Raw genomic sequence first — 24,610 nt, 5'->3', positions numbered from 1 at the left:
CATGGTTTTTGTCTTTATTTTTGTTGTTGAGTTCTAGTTTTATTGCATTGTAGTCAAATAGAATGCATGGTATAATTTTTATTTTCTTATTTATATTTGCTGAGGCTTGCTTTGTGCCCTAGGATATGATCTATTTTGGAGAAGGTTCTGTGGGCTGCTGAGAAGAATGTATATTGTGTAGAAGTTGGATAAAATGTTCTGTAGACAGACATCAACTAGGTCCAGTTGATCTATTGTATATTTTACATCTAGGATTTCTTTATTGATTTTTGTTTGGATGACCTTTCTAATGATGATAATGGGGTGTTAAAGTCTCCCATGACCACTGTGTTGGAGTTAATATATGCTTTTAGGTCCTTCAGGGTATGTTTGATGAAATTGAGTGCGTTGACATTGGGTTCTTATAGGTTGATAATTATTATTTTCTTTTGGTCTATTTCCCCTTTTATTAGTATGAAATGTCCTTCTTTATCTAGTTTGATGAATATAGGTTTGAAGTCTACTTTGTCCGAAATAAGTATTGCTTCTCCTGCCTGTTTTCGGGGGCCATCGACTTGTTAAATCTTCTTCCAGCCTTTCATCCTAAGCCTATGCTTATTTCTGTCGGTGAGATGGGTCTCCTGTAAGCAACAAATTGTTGGATCTTCCTTTGTAATCCATTTCATCAAAAGGTGCCTTTTGATAGGGGAATTAAGTCCGTTAACATTAAGTGTTAGTATTGATAGGTATGTGGTGATTCCTGTCATGTAGTTGTCTTAGTTGTTGGAGGGTTTGATTGTGTGTAGCTAAATTGATGTTACTTTCTACTTTCTTGCCTTTTCTTCTCCTGTGGTTTGGTACTGCCTGGCCTTTCATGGTTATGTTTGGTTTCACTTTTTGTGTGCAGAATCCCTTGAAGAATCTTTTGTAGTGGTGGCTTTGTGGTCACATATTTAGTTTCTGCTTATCATGGAAGACTTTTATTGCTCCATCTATTTTGAATGATAGTTTTGCTGGGTAGAGTATCCTGGGGTTGAAGTTATTTTCATTCAGTGCCCAGAAGATCTCTCCCCAAGCTCTTCTTGCTTTTAATGTTTCTGTTGAGAAGTCTGCTGTGATTTTGATGGGTTTACCTTTGTATGTTATTTGTTTTTTCTCTCTTACATCTTTCAATATTCTTTCTCTATTCCCTGTAGTTTTGTTACAATGATAATATGTCGTGGGGCAGTTCTATTTTGGTCAGGTGTGTTTGGAGTTCTGGAGGCCACCTGTACCTGTATGAGCATAGTTTTCTTTAGATTTGGAAAAATTTTCTGTAATTATTTTGTTGAATATATTATGCATTCCCTTTCCTTGCTCCTCTTCTCCTTCTTCAATGCCCATGATTCTCAGGTTTGGTCTTTTGATGGAGTCAGTGAGTTCTTGCATTTTCTTTTCACAGGTCTTGAGTTGTTTAACTAATAGTTCTTTGGTTTTTCCTTTAATTACCACTTCATCTTTGAGTTCTGAGATTCTGTCTTCTGTTCGTTCTGTTCTGCTGGATTGGACTTCCATTTTGTTTTGCATTTCTGTTTTATTCTTTTTTCTGAGATTTTCCATATCCTGAGTCTTTTCCTCTTTAACATTGTCTATTTTCACACTGAGTTCATTTATCTCTGTATTTATCGTGTTATTTGTTACACTCTGGTGTTGATACAGTGCTTCTATAGTTTTATTTGTGCTTGTGCTTTCTTAAATTCTGTATTTTTGTTGTCTTGGAATTTCTTGAGTGTCTCCTGTACATTTTGGTTGACCCTATCCAGTATCATCTCTATAAAATTCTCATTGAGTACTTGCAGGATTTCTTCTTTTAGGTTGTTCTTGTGGGATTCATTGGGTTTTTTGGCATAGTTTATCTTCGTTTTGTTGGAGTCTGGATGTGGGTATCTGTTTTCTTCATTTCCCTCTGGTTCCTGTACTAATTTATCTTAGGGGGGGAAATGGTTTCCCTCTTTTTTCTTTTTTCCCATCATTGCCTTTGCTATTGTTGCTGTCCCTGTACTGTGTGTAATTTAGTATTGTCTAGCTTGTAATAATAACAATGGTGATATCTAGAATGGAAGGGTGAGAGAAGAGGGACAGCAAGGAAGGTAATGAAAATAGGAAAACAAAACAAAACAGATAAACAAAAACACCAACCAAACAAAAAAAACAGCCAAAGAAATAAACAGAGAGAGTTAGTGTACTAATCAATGGAAGCTAAATAGGCATTAGAGAGACATAGAGAGGATAATAATAATGTTAAAAATAAAGTAATTTAAAAATTTTTTTAAATTTTTTAAAATAAAAAATTTTTAAAAATCCCCAAGTTCAAATGCAATGAAATTTCAGTGTTAATAATTTTGGTGTTAGTCCTGAAGACTTCTCAGTCTGAGAAGTAGTTCTGCCATTTTCTCATCGAAGGTGAAAAAACAAACACACAGACACACACACACAAAATCCCAAGTTCAAATGCAATACAGTTTCAGTTAGTCCTTCAGCATCCAGTCCTAGTTCTGTCGTCTCATCAAAGGAAACGAAGAAAAACACAGGGAGTCTGGAAACAGCTTTGTGAATGTCTATCTGAGGCTGTGGCTCACCTGCCTCCTACTGTCAGCCATCTGCTGCTGCAGGCTTTGTTTATTTAGAGTTCTACTGGAGGCATGCCCCTTTTGTTTTCTCCAATACACAGCCCTATGGGCCTTTTGCAGTTCCAGTCGTTTTTATCTAGAGTTGCCATGGGAAGGTGACCCTCCCCCACTCTCCAGTGTAAGGTGCCACACTTCAGCCTGCTTGCTTTTTTACAGTTCATGTGAGTGAGTGTCCCTCCCCAGCTCAGGTGGAGCTTTCCACAGGACAGCCACTGTTACAAGCTTTCCCCTCTCTAAGGTTGCTGGGCGGGTGCCACCACTCCTGCCTTCTCTGGCTGGCTTGTTTATTTATAGTTCAAGTGGGGTGTGCCCCTACCCCACTCTCTGGAGCTCAGGGTTCCCCACCCTCTTTGCTAGGTGTCTTTTTTTTTTCCCAGCTGCTTGTTTATTATTCAGTTTGGTGTTTTTTTTATTCATATGTGCATAAAATGTTTGGGTTATTTCTCCACACTTCTCCTGGCCCCCTCCTTTCCCCTCAGTTTGGTTTTTTTCTCTTTTTTTTCCCAGATGGGTGTCATTCTTTCCAGGGGGCTATTCTGATGTGGCCCAGGGTTGTTTGTGGGAGTCCCGTGTGCCACTTAGCTTACCTGGTGGTGGCCTGCTTCTCCTAAGCAGGTTAGGCATTGGCGTCTGGCGGTGCTGGAGCAGTTCTGGTTTCTCTGTTTAACGTGGAGTGGGGTTGGTATGTGTGGGCTGGGGGTGTGGGGGGATCAGAGTTTTCCCTCTTCTCGGTGGTTTTCCCTGCAAGGTGTATCTCTAGCATCTCTCCAAGATTTTACTGTAGGAAGCACTCTTTCTGCTTCCTCTCTGTAGTCGCCATCTTGGAATCCCATCAATTTCTTTTATAATAATCTCTACAAAGCATGAAATTGCATTTTTGTTTAAAGCACATTGAGTGTGTGTTACCAAGGGTGTGGTCTACTTTTATTCTCTGGATCGATGTGTTGGTTTATCTTTTTTTAACCAAATATTTTGTCTATTCTTAATTGTATATAAATTTGAATTTAAAATAAAAACCAGTGTAAACATTATTCTGCAACCACTGTGCAAACATAAATTGTCACATATGTTTGAATTTTCATTAAAATTTTTTTTTCATTTGACACAGATAGTCGTACAGGCACTGCAGTGTTCCCATTACTCGATTCTTTGGCAATTGGTGAAAATTACTGATGGTTCTCCTTCCAAAGTAAGTAACAGTTTCTGAAGGCAGATGGGTTATTATTAAAATAATAACCTGTTTAACTCAGTTTTGGATAGTTACTGTCAGTTATATTATTATAATCTTTATAAAATATATGGTAATTTTTTGTTTCTGCTTCTTGCTTTATCTTATGACCATGTATTTACTTCTGTTGGAAGATAGGCAAAGTCTTGAAGGAATAGATACATGCATGTGCACTCATACTCACACACACACACACACACACACACAATGAAAATACAAGAAATAACAGTGTAGACACGAGATATCTGATTGGTGAAATGCTGTCAGAAAAACAGTAATAGTGAAAGGTGTGTAGCTTTTAAATCTGGCAGCATGGCCCCTGTGGGCCAAAAGTGAAGAATACGCTTTAATTTGAAACCAACTTACAATGTCAGATAATTTTTTAAATTTTAATCTGTTCATGATCTTGTAAACCTAAGTGAAAATACACCCAGAGGCTAGGTGACAAATAGTAAGGTCCAAGAGAGTAACACTCCTAGTCTAGAGAAGTCTGGGCCTCTGATGAACATAAAAGTAAAAAGTGAACATTTGATTAAAAAACAAATTGATTTTAATATGTTTTCATATCCTCATCTTAAAGCAGAAGCTGTTTAGCCTTAAAAATAATAAGTGCTTTTGCATATTATCCAGTATTAACCAGTATCTTAATGTGGAGCATTCTTTTCTCAGAGAAAGTTTTTTTCTTCCTGAGTAATAATTTGAGATTGTTTTGCATGTAGAATGTAGTTAGATTTTTTATTATTTGTTTTTTATTACTTATTTTTACTTAGAAGAATGGTAATACTTTGGCTAGCCTCATGTTTTCCAATTCGACTAATAAATTTCAGCCCTAAAAAGAAAAATTTAAAATTAACCTTCTTGTAGAGCACCTGCATACCCAGCATTAGATCCTGAGTTAAACCCCAGTACTTCCAAAAAAAAAAAACTGGGTCAAAATCAGCCTTCTTTTATTAGTAGCAGAAGCCATTTTAAACCTGTGTTACTTTTTCACAGATTTTAAATGTTCCTTAATGTGGTAACATTAAATGATATTGAATATATGTCAAAGTTTTATATTAAGAATTATGTTATAAGTAGTCTCAATTTTCCTTTTATCTGATTGTTTCCATTTTCCCCCACAGACATCATTTTGTTTATCTGAATTACTAGAATTTTGGCTCAGCCAAAATTGATAACTGCATTTAATAAATTTAGATTACATACTTAATTAAAAATTTAGTAAAATTAATGGTTGAGTCCTCCTTTAAACTTAATTTAAATTTTCTTCTTTTATAATATAGTCTATAATTGGAGTGTGGATAATTGTCTAATAGCATAAAAGTGGTTCACTGAGTGATAAGTTTGAAAAGCATAAATTCTCAGGACACATAAACTTTCAGTATTAATCTTTCATTGGTAAGATTTATCTTTTTAAATGATTAATGACTTATATAGTGATTACTGATCAGGAATTGACAAATTTTTCTATCCCCTGTATGATGCAGGATACCTGTGAAAAACTTAAGAGCCAAACATGTGAAGCTTTGTACATGTGTAATGTATATTGTTAGCCTCCCACTTATCTAAGGTACTGAATTTTTGGCCACATCTTATACTTGTAAAACCTTAAGGCAAGTCATTTAAGTAATTTCAGAGCAGATCATTTATGTCACTGCACTTTATGAATTTTATAGTGCTTCCTGGGTATTAGGAACTAAAATATCATTGATCTGTGTCTCAGGTTTATTATTTATAAAAGTGAAAGTTGTGTTGAGCCAATCTTTTCTAGCTCTAAAATTCTGCATTCTGTGCTAAAGCTAATAATGCCAGACTGAAATTTCCAACATGTAGATATACAAGATTTTAATAGTAACTTTTCTGAGAAATAGAATTTCTTTTTTAGGCAGAAAGATTTACTTAGTTTTTCATACTTTTGAATGGTGTTGTTGATGTTTAACATGATGTTTATACAAAAAATGACTTTAAAAGGCTGGGTGGGTACTGGTGGCTCATGCCTGTAATCCTAGCTCCTTAGGAAGCAAACATCAGTAGGATCATGGTTCAAACCAGCCCAGACAAATAGATCTCTAGACCCCATATCCAAAATAACCACAGCAAAAAATCAGCTAGAGGGTGTGGCTCAAGTGGTAGAGTGCCTGATTTGCAAAGCATGAAGTCCTGAGTTCAAACACCAGTGCCACCAAAAAAAAAAAAGTTGTAGCTAAAACACCTTGATTGTCCTAGTAATCCTGTTTTAGTTTCTCATATATATAGAATTGCTATGCTAGAATGAATCCTAGAAAAATGAATAAATTATCCTGTGCTATATTTGCCATAGTAACATTGTCCTTCCTGTTGTTCATATTGCTAGAACCATAAGGAGATTCAAAAATCATTTGCTGAAATCTGTTCATTTCATATGAAGCCTAGAAGGAGAGATTTTTGTTATTGTTACTTTATTGGTGTTTTTCTTTTTATAAATCACATGAACATAAATGCTCTAATGAAATCTTCATAAAAATCCTATAAAGTGAATGTTATCAGTCACCTTTAAGGTGGGCTTTTTAAATCCTTCTGTTAGTGCTTTTTAAATCCTTCTATTAAATTTTTGACAGTAGTTCTTGGCGGGGAAGTTGGTAGTTTTTCTATTTAAAAAATTTTCTACAGGTGCATTGGTTAATTCCTCATAGATTACAAATGGGTAACATTTGTCAGCCAATTGGTTCTAACACAATTATGTCACATTCATCCCCTATCTAACAACGTAACTGTGTTTTTAAATGGCTCCGTTGTAATGCCAGTGAAAGTATGTAGAGGACTTCAATACTGATGCCTTTTCCCTCTTAATTTTTTTCCATGAAATTTAAATGTAATACATTAGATATTGGGATATTTGTAAATGCCAAATATAGTTGACATTTGAATGTCAGTCTTTTGCAAGCAACCTGAAAGACTATTATATGATGTAATTTTGTTTTATTTAGTTCGTAAAATGTTAAAATAGAATGGGTAATTTAGCGAATAAGGGAGCACCCCAGCTCATCTGTGTTTCTTTAGTAATTAGTATATTTACAGAAACTTATTTAAGTCTCTGAAGAGGTCACTTACATTTTTAATTTATAAATCATGCTTATTACTTTTGCAGAAAAATATAATGTAGAGTTGTTTTCATAAATTTGGGTTCTTCCTTGGGCACTTGCTTATTATAAACACAGGGAAAAAATTAAACTACCAAATCTTATTAGCTGTAGATAACCACTGTTAATATTTTGATGGAGGGTTTAGTATTTTTTTCTTACATAGATTTCTAATGTTTTGCATTTTGTTTCTTTTTTGTACCTTTTTTTGGTGGGACTGGGATTTGAACTCAAGCCTTCACACTTGCAAATTAGACAACACTATTGCTTGAGCCACACCTCCACTGTGTTCTGTGTTGGTTCTTTTGGAGATGGGGGTCTTGCAAATTATTTACCTGGACTGGCCTTAAACTTCGATCCTCCTGATCTCAGCCTCTTCAAGTAGCTAGGATTACAGACATAAGGCACTGGTATCTACCTCCTTTTTAATTAACTAACATTTTTTTCAGTTAAGAAATGTTGCTGGACATGGTGCTACATGCCTGTAACCCTGGTACTTGGGAGGTAGAGACAGGATAATCACATGTTCAAGGCCAGCCTGGGCTACATAATGAGACAGAATCTCAAAAAATGAAAGTGATCCCTATTGTCTTTCAAACTTTGTAACAGAAGAATAAAATTCAAAGGAAACAAATCATCCTAAAAATGTTAATAGAGAATATTTTGATATATGAATAAATAGTCCATTATGTAGATACATTATAATGTATATTACCTCTCTCCTTTTGAATACCTAGCTTTAACATTTTTGCTAATAAAATCAGTGCTGTGATAGGAATTCTGGTACGTGAGCTCATACTGTATTTTCCTTTGTTTCATCTTATATTATATTCTTAGAGATGAAATTTCTGGGTCACCAATTATACATATGTTTAAGATTCTTTGTACATGTACCAAATTGTTTTCAGAGATTCTCTGACTGTCATGAATAGTCAGTCAGGAGATTATAAATGATAAATTATATTTGAAAATTAAATTCAAGTTAAAGTTTAACTCAGCAGCAAACATTATTTTTAAAATGAAGTGTTTGAAAAGTCTGTATAAGAACAGGAATAGTCTTTATTTGAAGTGAAAATGCCCTGGGTTTCACTAGTGAGTGTTCCCTCTGTTCCCCTAATTTCCAAAGTTGAAGGTCTTTGGCAGACTCACAGGTCATGTTTAGTATACTTTGCTCCAGTGCCCCCTAGTGCTGGTCCTATAGAAGCAGCCTTCAGTTGTCTTCTCTGTAGCAGAACACATCTTGTTTCCTTCATCTCCTTCTAGACACATTCAAACGCATTTAAAGAGCCAGGTAAATAAGAGATGGGACTAAAGTATTGCCTTGTTGCCTTCTCTGGCCTGGAGATCTATAATTCATCCTCAGTTATTTTTTCCTCTTGAGAGAAGGTGTGCTGCTTAGTTCTGCATTCATGCTACTCTGCCTTGCCCTGCATATTTCTGTTCTGGACTGTAGTTGGGAGGGCCTGAGGCAAATATCCTTGCCTCTTGGACCCTGTGCCTATTCCTAACCACTTAAGTCAAAGTTAAAATTTCCTAGATAGCAAAAATACAAATTATTATGTTGTTGTTCAGATTTAAAAAAAAAAAAAAACTTCCTCCATCACCCTCCTTCACCTGAAGAACCTTTAAGTTCTCCTCTGCAAATTCTACCTTAATCTCCAAATGAGCTGGAGAAAGGGGGATAAGGGTGAAAGGGGGGAACTGATGGTTAAGTTCAATTAGTGTGATATTCTGTCCACTGAACATACACTCCTAGAAATATATTAGAAACATGTTCAAATGCATGGAAACTTACTGGCTGCTTTCTTTTATCTCTTAATTTGTGTTTCTCTGCTCTTTCAGAGTACGGTGAACAAAAAAGAAATAGCTCACTTGAGTCTTTGCCCAGAATTCCTGTAATAACAAAATACAGAGAGCACCTCTCCCATCTGTAGAGTAACTGGTTTGTGGGGAATGGGTTAGGACCAAGAAAAGAATACACTTTTACTAGTGATAATCATTTTATGTCACTTCTTTTCTGCTAGAATCTTTTCCCTCCACCTTCTTTTCTTGAGAATCCTATCCTTATTAATGATCCAGTCAGTTTTAAGCCTTTGCTTTGGTCATTCCATGATTCTAGAGTAACTCCTTAATAGGTAGGCGCCAGCCTGCTTGGATGATCCAGAAAGGTTAGCCGAGAAAGATCCAAGTCTTGTTTAATACCCACTTCTTACATAATTCTCAGAATGTTCTTTTTTAAAAATCTGAAATATAAATGTAATGTGGCTATTTATAATGAGTTCTGAATTTCAAAATTTTATGTAACCTCAACATTTTAAAACCCTCTGGAAACCAGAAGTAAATATGTTCAACTTAGAAAAGTAAAAACATACAAGTCATAGTTCATGCTGTGTTTGCAACCATGTTCCTGGGCGTTGCTTTCTGATGGAGAAACACCCTTGAAGGATAGTATAAGTTTTCCTCAGCTTGAGTAGCCTGTTCTTCTGTATGCTGTTCTTACCTACAGAGACAATAGCCTTTAAAGTTCCTAATTTACAAATACCCCAACACCTTAAGATATTTCATATTTCATGATCTAATTATTAAGCCAGACTGAGAAGATCTATTCTAAGTAACAATTATTGCAATGTAAAAATGTGTTTTTAACTGAACTTACCACAGGCCTAAAGCAATATGAAGAATATTTAGACAAAACATAATATTCCCTACCTTCAAGTTCAGAGAGTGGAGATTTTCTTCATCAAAATTAATAATAAAAGAGTCTACTTTCTTGTCTGGCTATTTAAGTAGAAATAAAATATATGTCTCATCCTACTTAATATTCACTAAATGATAGATACAGTAATGGATTTTCCTTCCCGTTTTTATTTTGAAAAAAAATTTTCCTATTAATGAGCATTTACTAGGTGTTTAGTTTTGATGGCTCATTACTGACCCAATTTATCTGCCTAAGAAGCTCACAGTTCTTACATTTCCAGTATTTTTGTGTTGGAGAATGGTCTCTGGAGTTAAAAACTGAGTTTGCATTTTGGTTCTTCTTAGCACCTGTGGCAATATAAGCAAGTCACACTACCTTGATTTTCACTTTTCTATATATACAGGATGAGAATATTTGCTTCTGGTTAGGTTTGTTGAAAAGATTGAATTGAAAGATTTCAGTTAACACTCTCTCTTACTTTGTTGCATTAAATCTTAGCTCTAGTCATTGTTTTCCATATCTTCTCCCTGCCAGAACTGTAAATTGATACTAAATGATACATCGTCTGAGGCTATGAAAGTACATGAACGTGCTCAGTGGCATGATTGATTTGGATCTCCATCTGAATTTTGGGATAATTTGGGAATTCAAGACTCTCACATAGATCCTAACAGTCACCATTTTTTCCCTGACTCCTTTTGCTTCATCTTTTTAGGCTATAGGAAAGAAAAATCAGACAGTGTTTTAGAACAATTTAAGGGTTCCTGGATCATGAATGCCTTTGAGGCAGATGGGTCAGCAGGTGAGGATTCAAATTTCCAAGAACAGCAACAACAGTGAAAACTAGATACTATATTTGGGGTTTAAATATCCAGTAGTTTTATTGTATATTAACAAAAGTTTCTATCCTGCTGGGCAGTCCTATAACTCTCCATGAGTTGTAATCCCAATGCATAGTTATTTTTTAGTTTAAAATTTTCTGCCTTCTTGGGATAAATCCTTAGACTCCCTTTTGGCTTTCCTTATTACCTTGTAATTAACAACAACCTGAATTTTTTTTATTAGTGTCTGTAAGACCTGTGTAGGGAAGCTGAAATAGCAAATCTGTATGGCTCCTGGAACTGTTTTTCAGTTTTGCAACAGTAAGGTTATATGGAAAGGTCCACAATAAAAGAGTGCCCTTAATCACATTATCTACCATGACCTGAGTAATGGTCATGTTCAGTGGGTTGATATCCCAGCCATCATAAAGCCAGTCTCATGTGGCTTGCATGAAGCATTTCGGCCTCTTCATCTGGAGTGTTCCATGTGGCGTTTATTGGTGGAGTTGAGCAGTCCCCCTTCTCACAGTAATTGGACCTAACAGTGGCTTTTATCTAGTGCACCAGCCTGGCTGTTGCCTTGGGAATAACATCCTATGTGTCTGAATTAGGTATAGTCATCTGTGACTTTTTAAAACAAAAGATAATGCTCCTAAATTTGCAACTCTCAAAATCCATTGTAGTAAAAAATGAAATAGTTCCTTTACACCATGTCTCATGGTCTCAGTAGTTTCTTGGTTTTTGCCCTCCCCCAACATTGGCTACCTCCTTAATGACCAAGCATGCAAAAAGATACTCATCACTGTGGGAAGTAATGAAGTATAAGGACTTTAGGAGTTGTATGCCAGAATATGGACAAGGGCCAAATAGGAATTTTACTATATCTATCAGCCCTCCATTGTACTCTGTCATTTAGAATCCATGGGTGCTCTAAATTATCAGTGTCCTGTCTATAAAATAGCAGTATTTCTGTTTATCTCACAAGGTAAATGTGAGATTTATATTTATGAACGTAGAACACAGTTCTTGGTACACAATAAACTCAAAAAAATTCCATATTGACTTTTTTTAATTTTTAAGAATTTTATTAGCATATAATAGTTGTACAGGGGTATACATTATGATATTTACATATCTTAGATTTACCACCTCCATGGTTCTCCCTCTTCCCCCCTTCCCATATTCTTAGAGCAATTTCAGCAAGTTTCATTGTTCTATTTTCATCTATGGATACAAAATACATCCACCATATTCACCCTCATTCCCCCTTTCCTTGTGCCCACTTAACCTCCAACTAGTACCCCCCTTGCAAAAGACCTGTTTTTCCCTCCTTCCCTTTTTTTGGTAAGTGTATATTGGTAGTCCACAGGGGATTCCTTTGGAACTTCAGGCCTGTTAGTCAAAGGGGTTAATCAAATTAACACCTTCAATCCCAGTTACTTACTCATTCTCTATCGCCATGCTCCCATAATATTCAACAGTTTACAGTACAGAGCATTATATTATATTCATATATAGAAGGATTGTTTCAATATTTTTCATTAACTTTTTAAAAAAATTTCTCCAGCATCCCGTAGTCCCCTGACACAGACTCACTAATACAGTCTTGTTCTCTCTCTCATTATATACATGTGTTTGTATCCATATATATATTTTGTTTATAGGTCTAGCTTCACATAGAGGAAAAACATGTCACCTTTGACTTTTGAGTCTGCCTCACTTTGTTTAACATGATGTTCTCCAGTTCCATTCATTTACCTGCAAACAACATAATTTCATTCTTTATGGCCGAATAAAACTCCATTATGTATATATACCACATGTTCTTAGTCCATTCATCAGTCGTGGGGCATCTACACTGCTTCCAAGACTTGGCAACTGTAAATAGTCCTGCAATAAACATGAGTGTGCAAGTGGCTCTATCATATCCTGGAGCACATTCCTTTGGATATCTGCCTAGAAGTGGTATCGCTGGATCATATGGTAGTTCTATTTTTAGTTTTTTGAGTGACCTCCAGGAATAGTGATACCTCCAGAATTGCTCTTTTGGCTCAGGATTGCTTTGGCTAGTCAAGGTCTTTTGTGCTTGCATATGAACTTTCAGATTGACTTTTCTATCTCAGTGAAAAATGTCATTGGAATTTTGGTAGCAATCACATTGAGCATACAGATTGCTTTTTGTAGTATAGTTATTTTCACAATACTGATTCTGCCAATCCATGAGCATGGAATGTGTTTATTGATTTCTTTCTTTAGTGACTTCTAATTTTCATTGTATTGGTTGGTCGCTTTCATTGATGAACGTAGATTCAGAAATCCTTAATAAAATATTTGCTAACAGAATCCAACAACACATTAAAAACATCATATACCATGATCAAGTAGATTTCATTCCAGGGATGCAAGGGTTTATTGATTCACAAATCAATAAACATAATACAGCACATAAACAGAATCAAGGACAAGAAACCACATCATAATATCAATAATACAAAAAAAAGTCTTCGACATAGTTCAGCATCCTTTCATGATAAAAGTTCTGAAGAAACTAGGAATAGAAGGCACATTCCTCAACATTATAAAAGCTATATATATGACAAAGCTATAGTCCACATCATACTAAATGGGGAAAAACTGAAACCATTACCTCTAAAATCAGGAATGAGACAAGGGTGTCCCCTCTCCCCACTCTTATTCAACATAGTGCTAGAATTCCTAGCCAGAGCAATAAGACAGGAGAAAGATACAAGGGATTCAAGTAGAGAAGGAAGAAGTCAAATTGTCCCTATTTGCAGATGATATGATCCTATACCTGAAAGACCCTAAAAACTCAACCAAAAAACCCTTTGATCTCCTAAACACTTTCAGGAAAATAGCAGGATACAAAATCAGTACACAAAAATCAGAAACTTTTAAGTGTTGAGTTTATTAATCCTTATGAAAAGCTCATAGCCATCGCAGATGTTTACAGTTTATTAATCCTCATGGAAAACCTGCACCATCGTTGCAGTATAAGTCACTGTAGAATCCTTATTCCTTCTTCTTTTTGCTAGCACCAACATTGGCCTTTGCTGTCCCCCTGACTTTCTTCCTTTGGCTGTTTTCTTGAGGTGTTTTTCTTCTCATACAGGCCATGTCTTGCAAGTCTGTGTTTTGGCTCATTTTTCTTTGCATAATCCAAGGAATCATAAATCATGCCAAAGCCAGTTGTCTTTCCATCACGAAAATGGGTTCTGAATCCAAATACAAAAATGACATCTGGAGTGGTCTTGTACATTTTAGCTAGTTTTTCACTGATTTCTGTCTTAGGTACTGTTGCCTTCCCAGGATGAAGGACATCAGTGACCGTTTGCTTCCTCTGAAGTAAGGTTGGTCACAAACTTCCTGGTACGGATAGTTTCTGTGTCATTCATGATGGCAAGTGATCCTCAGGCAGTCAGGGAGAAAAAAGCAGAAACATTTGTACACATAAACAATGTACGGTCTGAGAAAGGAATCAGGAAAATAGTACTATTCACAATAGTTTCGAAAATGTATTAACTCTTAAACTGCCCAAGTTCACATCATTCTTTAGTGCTCCTATAAAACCATTCTCCTTCAATAGTTTCTTATTGTCATCAGGATAACATCCAAATGTTTTAACATGACATTTAAGGGCCCCTTCCATTTAAGTGGGAATGAGTCCTGTTTTCCTCTTTTGCTTTCTTTCTTGCCACTCTCTTCTCTGTGCATGCCCCAACTATAATAAATTAACAGGTCCTCAACAGCACCTTCATACTTTTGAACATTCTGTGTCCTGTCTGGAATACCTTTTTTGAAAAGCTAGGATAATTGCTGTCCAGCTTCAGGACATGTCATCTTTGGCAACCCTTCTGTGACTACTTTTGACTCTGGCTTAGGTTTTCTAGCATAGGGCCAATGTTCTGTCCTACCATAACACTCTATATTCTGTTATAGTTGGCTGTGGTCTCACCTGTCTTCCCCAGTGATTATGAATGCTTGAAATTAAAAGTTCAAGGAATGCTGAGGCATAGTTGTTAAATATTTATCTGTAGGATCACTAAAGGTCCTCAAGATAGTGTCCCTACTGTCCAATCCTTCTTCCAAATATTTGCACTCATTTTTGCAAGAGGAAATGCATATAATCTTCATAGGGTCAGTATTTGGGTTGTGAAGATGCCAAAGCAGAATACAGAACAGAATAGCTTAAAGAATTTTACTTTACCGGGGTATCTTTTTTAATTGATTTCTATATTGGCCTTCACTCAAGTGATAACTCTTTATTACTATTTAAATACCAGCAAAGATGCAGAATTATCTGCACCTGTCTTACTCATTCATCAGGAGAAAGTGAGCTCTACTCAGTACCAATTTGAGACACTTTGCTAGTAATTACTACTTTTTAGAGTCTTTACAGTCTTTTTGTTTATATTTTAGAGGGTTAGTTTTTGTTTGGTTGGTTGGTTGGTTTTGAGACAAATGTTTCCCCAGATTGGTCTCAAACTCCTGAGCTCAAGTAACCCTCTCGCCTTAGCCCCTGGGTGTTGGAGTGAAGGTGCACAATAGTGCACCCAGTGGTAGAAACTACATAAAAAGTTATGTAATAGTGAACCCTCAAACCAGTGCCTGATCCATTGCAGATGCTGGATACATTTAAATTTCTTTTCAGGGGCAGTGGATGTGGCTCAGTGTTTGCTGAGCCTTGAGTCTGCTCAAGGCCCTGGATTCAATCCCTAACACACACATAAAAAAAGTAAATCTCCCTTTATACTTTTCAAATGTTCTTGCATATAGATTATTATCTGACCATCTGGTAAAATTCTATTTACCTATCCAATTTTAGATTAAACAAAGTACTCCTATGTATGAAGTTTTATCTTTCTTCCTTTAATATTTTACAGTGTAGTGAAGCGGGAGAAGTTCAACCCATGTTTCTTGCTTACTTGATTTTTTTTTATCAGTGTACCACTGTACTCTGTCATCTTACCTACTACTTAGTGTGTGTTATAGAAAGTACTGACAATTTTAATACCAGCATAAGTAAGCTGTATTTATAAAGGAAAATTTGTTGGGAACAGTAATACTGAGGATTCCATTGCTAAATATAACTGAATATTTTGTGGTGTCACTTTCTCTGCCCTTCCCCTTAGGTCAGATAACTAGAAAATAACTATACTAATTGGTTCCCAGTAATAAATTTGACTTTGTGAATTTCCTTCATAATAAGCCAGTTTGGCTGGTTTTAGTCTTATTATTTCTTTGGATTAGTTTTCTAGGATACTGCAATTCATACTTCCATATTTCAATGTGTCTTACAGGAGGATTTGTTGGTGTTGAGGAAAACAGTGAAATCCTTTTTGGCTGTTTGCCAACAGTGCCTATCTAATGTTAATACTCCAGTTAAAGAACAGGTAAGAAATTATTAGTTAAGAAAGTGCTCTATAAAAACAACCCAAATGAATTGATGAACATTGAGAAGATGTAATTTTTATGTCAATTTTAAGCATATTATATATTATCCCTACCATACATCTGGAGCCTAGGACAAGAGTATGGATGTCTGAATATTTTAAGTTATAAAGCAAGCTAACAAAGTTGCTACATAAATATATTCTGTTCTCATACTTTGACAAGTATATTGTTATCACATGGAAGACTCAGTTCAAATTTAGAATTCTGTGCTAGAACATTGAAGATTTAGCAAGCTGACCCATGACCTGCCCTCTTGTAATCTTACTTTCAGTTCCTTTTCACTCCAAGAAGAGCTTCATTTCTATGTCTGTGACCAGTTCATTCCCCATGTCAAACTCTGTGTGTGTCACTCCTCCACACAGGTGGCCCTTGACCACCTTGAGGCCTAGGAGTACATTTGCTGGAGACAGCGTAGTATGCTTAGGGAGGAGGACTTTTGCAGGCTTTGAGAATGATCAGGTCCTTAGGGAATGGGATTCCTGAGTGTGTGTACTTGGACAGTGATGGAGAAGTCGGCTGCAGTGGGCAGGGGGGGATATCCTTTTGATTCAACATTCTTTATCCCTTGGAGTGGGGCATAGCCCAAAAAGAGTCAGAGTGGGGCCCAGGGAACTCTGTTTCCATAAAGTGATTTTGTAAACTATTTATTTAATTGTACTCTTCTATTAGGGAGTATTTTTATTTAATATGAACATTTTCTAATTTTCTAATTTCTAATTTTAACATTTCTAATTTTCTAATTACTGTTTCTAATTTTAATAAATGGGGCTGGAAAAGAAGGTTAGTCAAGTGAAAGAATACATTATTATTTATCCTTTGCTATCTCTTCTTACTCTTTTGTCAGTTGCCACAAGTCTCGTTTCATTGCGATATCAGCATTTAACTAAAAATGGAAACAGAGATAATCTTCCTTAATCCTTATTCGCTAAGTCTTCAGAACCCCATCAGTGCTGTATTAGAAGTACCCAGCTCTAGCCATTTAAACCAAAAATCCAATGATTCTGCATCAAACTTGCTTAGTGATATCCAAAATAAGCTGGGTAAAAGATTTTCCTCTGGATTCTGTTTAAGTGTCCATCTTTTCCACTGGGTTTTCCTAAATATCTTAATGTATCTTAGTACATTTCATGGTTATAGAGTCAGAGCATGAACTGCCATGACTTTTGCTGGAGTTTAGCAGCCGGGTATGTAACCATCCTCAAATAAATGCCCAAATGGTAGGTTTTCCCTTAGAAATCATCTCTTATCCTCTGCGTTTTAATGCATTGTTTTGTGGTTTCGGTGCCCTCAGGAGTCTCAGAACAAAATCACTTACTATAAATTCACTACACATGTTTACTTTACCCTACCCATTAAGTACTTCAGAGTAGGTAAATTACGTATAATACTTTGGGTTGTAAGTTACCATATGATAAAATTTGTTGAGAGGTTTTCACATTCTAAATTTTATATTAATGGTATTGGATTCAACTTTTAACCTACAGTTAAAACATTCTTTGTGTTAGACTTTTTTAAAAAAGAATTCCAAATAGTAGGTTACAGGCTTTGAGTATTATGTTATAATGGGTTGAATTGTAGAATTTATCTTAACACTAATGCTAGTTGATTAAACAGTATATAATTGATTTCTAGTGTATGTCATAATCTGTTAATAAATTTTTGTATTACCAGAGTTGAATTTAACTCTTTTTTTTAAGTTTAACCCAAACTTTCTTGATCAGCTGCATTTGAGTTAATGCACTCATAGAAAAGAAACATTATATTTAGAGAAGGAAGTCTTAAATGTAATCACCATTTAATGAGAAAAGTAATTTTATTAGGTTGGGAAATTGAAACTAAAAAGATGAAATTTAAATACTTACAGTTTGTATTGTAGCATTGCTATTGAACTGTATTATAATTTACTGTGTTTTCATTCACGTATCTTTGTTCAAACACTATTTTGCTAATGAATTCCCTTTGCATTCCAGGCTTTCATGTTACTCTGTGATCTTTTGATGATCTTTAGCCACCAATTAATGACAGGTGGCAGAGAGGGCCTTCAGCCTTTGGTGTTTAATCCAGATACTGGACTTCAGTCTGAACTTCTCAGTTTTGTGATGGATCATGTTTTCATTGACCAGGATGAGGAAAACCAGAGCATGGGTATTTATAGCTATCGTCTTATCAACATTAATCTCATTTTATCAATCTCAAAAGACAGAAGGAAAAAAATCAAATTCAATCCTAAAAATTCTGATATTTTTCTTTTAAAAAATTAATTTGCTGCTGGGCACTGGTGGCTCACACTTGAAATCCTAGTTACTTGGGAGGCTGAGATCGGGAGAATCACAGTTCAAGGCCAGCCTGGGCAATTAGTTTGCAAGACCCCATTTCCAAAATAACCAGGCAAAATGGACTAGAGGTGTGGCTCAGCAGTAGACTGCCTGCTTTGCAAGTGTGAAGCCCTGAGTTCAAATCTCTGTCCCACAAAAAAATGTTAATATATTGGGCTAGGGATGTAGCTCAGTGGTAGAGCACTTATCTGTTATGCACAAGGCCCTAGGTTTAATCCTTCCAACACAAAATTAATTAATTAAAATGTTAATATATTTATTTCAGAAACCAACAAGAACAAAAATGTACATAATGATGTCTCCCCCTTTAAAGAGTACCTTAGAGGCCCTCTACAGTGGCCCACACTGTAATCCCTGCTACTCGGGAGGCTGAGATCTAGGCAAAAAGTTAACAAGACCCCCAACTCAATAAAGAAACTGAGTGTGTTGGTGCATTCATGTAAAGCCAGCTACATGGGAAGCATAGGTAGTAGGACACAGTCTATAAGGCCAACCCTGGGCAAAAACAGAAGACCCTACATGAAAAATAAGTAAATCAAAAAAGGGCTGGGGGCATGGTCAGGTGGTAGAGCTTCTGCCTAGCAAATGTGAGGCCTTGAGTTCAAACCCCAGTACTGCACAAAAAAAATTATACTATCTCAGAGTTCTTTCCCTATCATTATGCAGCTTCCTTATTAACCATATAGTACTTCTTTGTGTAGCTATAACATAATTTATACTATTATCTTTTTTACATTCATTGACATAGTTTTCTAATCTTTAGCTATTGTCATCTATAATGAATAATCTTGGACATTTATCATTTCCCACATGTATAAATGTATATGTAGGCTAGGTGTTTCTAATTGACTGTATCCCAGTGCAGGTTTTCTAGTGGAAAAGGTTATTTTCTGTTCCCCAGTAGTTGTCATATATTACTTAAGTGAACGAAATATAGCTAAGATACTAAATGGTGAAAGATGATTAACAAGCCTCACTAGTCAAATTGTGCTGAGTCTGCAATATAATAACTGCAAAATTATATTGAATTGTTAATGATTAGTTGTATATAAATGTTTAGAAAACCTTATTTGCAAAATAAATTACTTAAGCTCTCCAAACTAGTAATGTAAGAGGGGCATATTTGATCCACACATCTATTTGGTGCTATTAGAATGTTCTTTACTAGGCTAGAGGTATAGCTTAGTGATGGGACTCTTGTTTAGCACGCACATGGCCCTGGGTTCAATCCCTAGCACCACCAAAAAAACATATAAATATTCTTTGCTAAACAGAAAATAATAGACTGTGGAACAAAGTATATTGATTTAGAGTTTACATTAATCTCGGGAGACAAGACTTACCTACTTCTCAGATTTTCAACTTCTCAGAGCATTGATACTTCCCAGCAGGACCAATTAGAAAAAGGTATACATGTGAAGAAAAGAATGAAGGCTAACCCCAAATAAGGGCAGGCCAGGACATGAGAAGGTCATTAGAGAGCCCAAAACAAGTTTTCTGGAGTGTTGCAAGAAAACTTTTTCTAGTATTATAAATAGGCAACCCAGTGGGGTGTGAGACTAAAAAGTTGAGGAAGGAACACTACTTGTTTTGAAAATTTTCTATAGAATTTTTAAAAAACATGTATATGAGCTTAACAATTTCTCAACTGATAATATAATCATGTTTTAGATAAGCACCAAGAATGAACTGTTCCATATATTTTGATTAGTCTCCCAAACATCTTCCTAAAACCTTTTGCCCATGCCTCAGAAATTTCCAGAAGTTTCTTCTCTGTGGGGATATGTTAGCATAGATATATTTAAATTAGAAAAGACAGCATTTTTTTAAGACAGACAACTTGACAGTTGTTATTATGGTAAAAGTATCAAAAAACAGTCTCTTCACATATGTTCACCTATTTTAATCTTTGCTGAGATAATCTGGAAAATTAGTATCTTAGTGCCTACTAAGTTTTAGATAGATATTAACTAAATAGCACTCAAAATGATAGGTTTAACTAACAATTTTTGTGGCATTTAAGACTTACTTTGGGCTGAGGATGTAACTCATTTGTAGAGCACATGCCTAGCATATAGAACACCCTAGGTTCAATTCCCAGTATTTATGAATGTGCAAATACATATATACTACTATATACGTATATCTGAATTGTACCTATTTGTGAAGTTATGATGTTAAAGTAGTTCTTAGTTGTACAGATTGTCTTAATAAAAGTACCATAATTCATAACCAGTTTATTTTCTGTGATTAGAGGGTGATGAGGAAGATGAAGCTAATAAAATTGAAGCCTTACATAAAAGAAGGAATCTACTTGCTGCCTTCAGCAAACTTATCATTTATGATATTGTTGACATGCATGCGGCTGCAGACATCTTTAAACACTACATGAAGGTATAGTTTCTCTTTTTCTAGGTGGCAACAAAATTTGCAGTTAAAATGAATAGAATATGACAGGAGCTAAAATTGATAGCTTTCAGCTTTCACCTATGTATTGTGAATAATTTTCTGATAAAATTATAAGTTTTTTTTTATTAGTCTGCACTGTTGTATTGATTCCATGGAGTTCTTAGTGTTCATATGAAAAACATACTTTCTGCCTACTTTTTTCTCCAAGTTCCATTTTGTTCCTGATTCTCTGAAAAAGCAGTGCTCAGAACTAACTCTGGCCAAACAGGCACAGATAGAGATAACAGTTCTCAGTGTTCGTGTTTGCCTTGTTGTCATGTAAGAAGAAAAACTTCTATTTTGCCCATATTCAGAATATTGTGTGTGCCATTTGGTTCACTTGTATCTTTATCTCTGTTTGGGTATGGTCCAATTCCAGTTGTGATATACAGGTTGAGCATCCAAAAATCGAAAATCTGAAACTTTTTGAGCACCAAGACACTCAGAAAGATTCAGGTTTTGAAGCATGTTAGATTTTGGATTTTTGAATTTAGGGATTTGATTTTGGCAAATATGCCAAAAATCCAAAAGGCTCTGAAATCTAAAATACTTCTGGTCCCAGTTATTTAGAATATGTAGTAGCTAATTCATATTATGCAGAACAAATGCAGTGTGGTAGGCAGAGGTTTAAATAAGACATGATTTCTGCACTAAGGAGTTTACAATTTATTAGAGAAACTAAAGTGTGAACATGATGTAGCATGCTGCCACTCATTCTTTGCCAATGATATTTGAGACAATGTTCTAAGGCTTTCATAGAATCTTTGCTCATTACAATACCCTGTAAGGTAAGAAATAGTATCTTCACTTATAGATAAGGCAGTTAAGGCTCAGAGAGATTAATTTTCCCAGAGTCACAGTGATTAGTGTAGCAAAAACTTGGTTTGATTTTGAGATTTGTCTTTCTTCTTTCACTGAACCACAAAGACTTAGCATGATTATTGTAGTGATACATACACAAAATGCAAAGCTTACACCAAATTTAGAGATTTAATGAGTGGAAGTTCTCCTAAAGCCAGTGTTCAAACATGATTTGGATAGATGAGTAAGACTATACTAGATAAGCTTGGGAAAGAAGAAAAGCCTATGCCAAGATAGCAGCAGAAATATATCTTCCTGTTTTAGCTCATCTTTCTCTTAAGGGGGTTACAAAAAAGTCACGAAAGAACTTATTAAACCGATTTTTGGTGTCCAGATAAACTGTCACAAAAAATTGTTATGATCTGTTAGTAAATTTCATTTTTAAGTCTTCAGTTCACTGCTTTTAATAGCTTTGCTTAAGTGCTTGCTAGGCAAGCCCTGACTGAGCTCAATCCCTAGTACACCAACAGGGGTAGGGGGGAAGTCTTACTTAAGTTCAGCTTCACGCTTATTGATGTATTCTTCAAAGTTTTTTTTTCTTATCCTAATTATTTATCAGTCATCTGGAGTATTATTCCAAATTACATATTCCTGGGTCCTACTAATCTGAATGAGAGTATGTGGGGTAGGCACAGGTATTTTCAAGAGAAGAGGTTGTATAATTTTCCATATGACCTTATTCCCTCTGGAAAGTCAGAGCTATGATTATTCTCACTATCCTCCAGTGCCTTTCTTATTTTTTGTTCCTTAAAAAGCATAATCTTAAATCTCCATAATCTCTGCAAATTTTTTTAGGACATGATTTATCTTGTCTATGAAACTAATTCATTTAGAATGATTTGATGCTCTCATTAGTTCTTCTCTAAACATGGGTCTCAGTTTCATTTTACCAGTGCTTATCCACCCTTTTTATGTAGTTTTTCCCCTTATCAGGAAATAGAGAAGCATAAAAAGTGTTGAGTTCTGGTTTTTCCTAATTATCTCTTACCAGGAGTGTATTGGTTCCAAGAAGCAAGCCTTACTCAAAACTTTCATTATGCATAGCTCTTTTCCCACACTTCTGCTCATTATAGGCTCTAAACTGTTTGTGAGTGTTCTACTAGCTACTTGCTGCTGTATATGGCTATGTGGTTTTTCTTCCACTTCTATACATGAACAGTTCAAATCTGGACTTAAAAAAGATCTGCATGCTCAGCTACCTTGGTGTCCTAAAATATTAAGTGAAAAGTTAAGTCTATTATTCCCTCCTGTTCAGGCTCAGTATCCAGAAGTAAACAATTTTAACTGTTTTGGTTTTAGTTCTTCAGGAAGTTTCTTACCAAGTTCTGTTTCTTGATTTGTCACATTTTAATTGGTGTCTCTTCAGTCCTGCTATGAAGAATGAGAAGTTTTCCTCACCTACATTACCTCCTCTCCTCTAGGAATTCCCAGCTTTTTTAGTTTCATTATTAGTTCTTCATAATTATGTATTACTTCAACCTTAAACAATATTTCTTAATTCTCACTATGTTAAAGATGAAATTAAATGTATACTTTATAGTCACCTTCCCTTTTTTCACCAATCTGTTCTTTATCTCATGAAATTTCAGTATTTTAAAGTGATGTTTATTTTTCTCATAGTACTATAATGACTATGGTGATATTATTAAGGAAACACTGAGTAAAACCAGGCAGATTGACAAAATTCAGTGTGCCAAGACCCTTATTCTCAGTTTGCAGCAGGTAAGAAATTTGGAGGGAAGGGAGACAATGAATAGATAAAACTTCTGTGTGCTTAGTATGTGTGAGATATCTCATTTTGTCAATGCATTACTGTGCTCACTCTGCAGAGATATGTCTTTTCTATTGGAAGGCAGTCCCATAATTCACATTTCAAATAGGTGAAGTACTAAGGCAGCCCACTCTTGGGCTTCATGAAATGTCAAATTGGAAATTTAGAAAGTCATTAAAAAATAAAAAGTATTTAATTTGAGGAGTACCATTAATATGCAGAAAAGAAAATATACAGCATATATTGTATAAATAAGGTTTCTAATATGTAAATGCCTAGGAAATTGAAATAGAGATTTCAGGGAGTCTAGCGGCATGCACACACACACACACATATGTACAGATATATGTGTGTGTACATTTAGTTTATTATAAAGGTTTCATTTTAAATCATTGGGGAGAGGATTAAGACTTATTTGGTAAATGGTGATGGATCAATTGACTAGGTATTTGGAAAAATAGCTATTTATAGCCCTATCTGATGTGTGTACCCAAAATAACTACTAGACATTATATATAAATGGTAAAGTTTAAAGTTTTTAAGAAAATAAAAGGATATTTTTAAAATTCTCTTTATAAGGAAGCCACACAGCAAAAATCCAATTATCTTTATGAACTAGGTTTGTACATTAGTCAGCACTTTCACCAAAGTTAAAAAACAACTGACGGGCTGGGCATGGTGGCATATACTTGTAATCTCAGCTATGTAAGAAGCATACATGGGAGAATTGAGGTTCTAGACCAACCCAGGCAAAGATAGCAAGACCCTCTCTTAGAAAATCAATTCAGATGTAGTTGCACAGGAGGCAGAGGTAAGAAGATCATTGCTAGTTTTGGCACCTAAGTAGTTCAGGCCAGTCCATTGCTGAAGAAAACAAAAAGGTGGACCAGATAGTAGAACATAGGATCCATGTCAGTGAGTTAGTGAGAGTGAATTGAGAGGTTGAGAGAGAAAAGAATAATGTGTACTAGAAGCTGGGAGTGGGAAAAACAAATGTAAAGAAAGTGTGAATAAATCAAATGTAAACAGTGCTTTTCAGGACCTGTGCTATAAAAGGAACCAGAGAAATGCAGTAGTTGGAAAAGGAAACAGGGTCAAGAACTTGGGGGGTTTGTAAGATGCATACATCTAGTGAAAAATGAATAGTTAATGATGTAGGAGACAGCAGTGAGCACAGGAGCACAAAAGCCTCAAGCAGGTGAAGCCTTAGG

The 24,610-nt window shown here is 35.4% G+C and overlaps 1 protein-coding gene and 1 pseudogene across 5 annotated transcripts in view; one reads left to right on the top strand and one right to left on the bottom strand.

Moving 5' to 3' along the window:
- Positions 1-24,610, top strand: part of Stag1 (STAG1 cohesin complex component) — a 369,238-nt gene that overhangs the window by 327,448 nt on the left and 17,180 nt on the right. For all 5 annotated transcript variants that reach the window (XM_074059901.1, XM_074059900.1, XM_074059903.1 and 2 more), the window contains 5 exons: positions 3,757-3,837; positions 15,830-15,922; positions 17,954-18,128; positions 20,574-20,713; positions 23,249-23,350. In XM_074059901.1, the coding sequence (XP_073916002.1) occupies positions 3,757-3,837; positions 15,830-15,922; positions 17,954-18,128; positions 20,574-20,713; positions 23,249-23,350 (591 nt within the window). The remainder of the gene's footprint in view (positions 1-3,756; positions 3,838-15,829; positions 15,923-17,953; positions 18,129-20,573; positions 20,714-23,248; positions 23,351-24,610) is intronic.
- LOC141418594 (small ribosomal subunit protein eS24-like) lies at positions 11,581-16,684 on the bottom strand (annotated as a pseudogene).

Source organism: Castor canadensis, chromosome 17, assembly GCF_047511655.1.
Source record: "Castor canadensis chromosome 17, mCasCan1.hap1v2, whole genome shotgun sequence".
In the NCBI taxonomy this organism is placed as follows: Eukaryota; Metazoa; Chordata; class Mammalia; order Rodentia; family Castoridae; genus Castor; species Castor canadensis.
The sequence above is the reverse complement of the archived record's forward strand: the minus strand, read 5'-3'. Positions and strand labels throughout refer to the sequence as shown.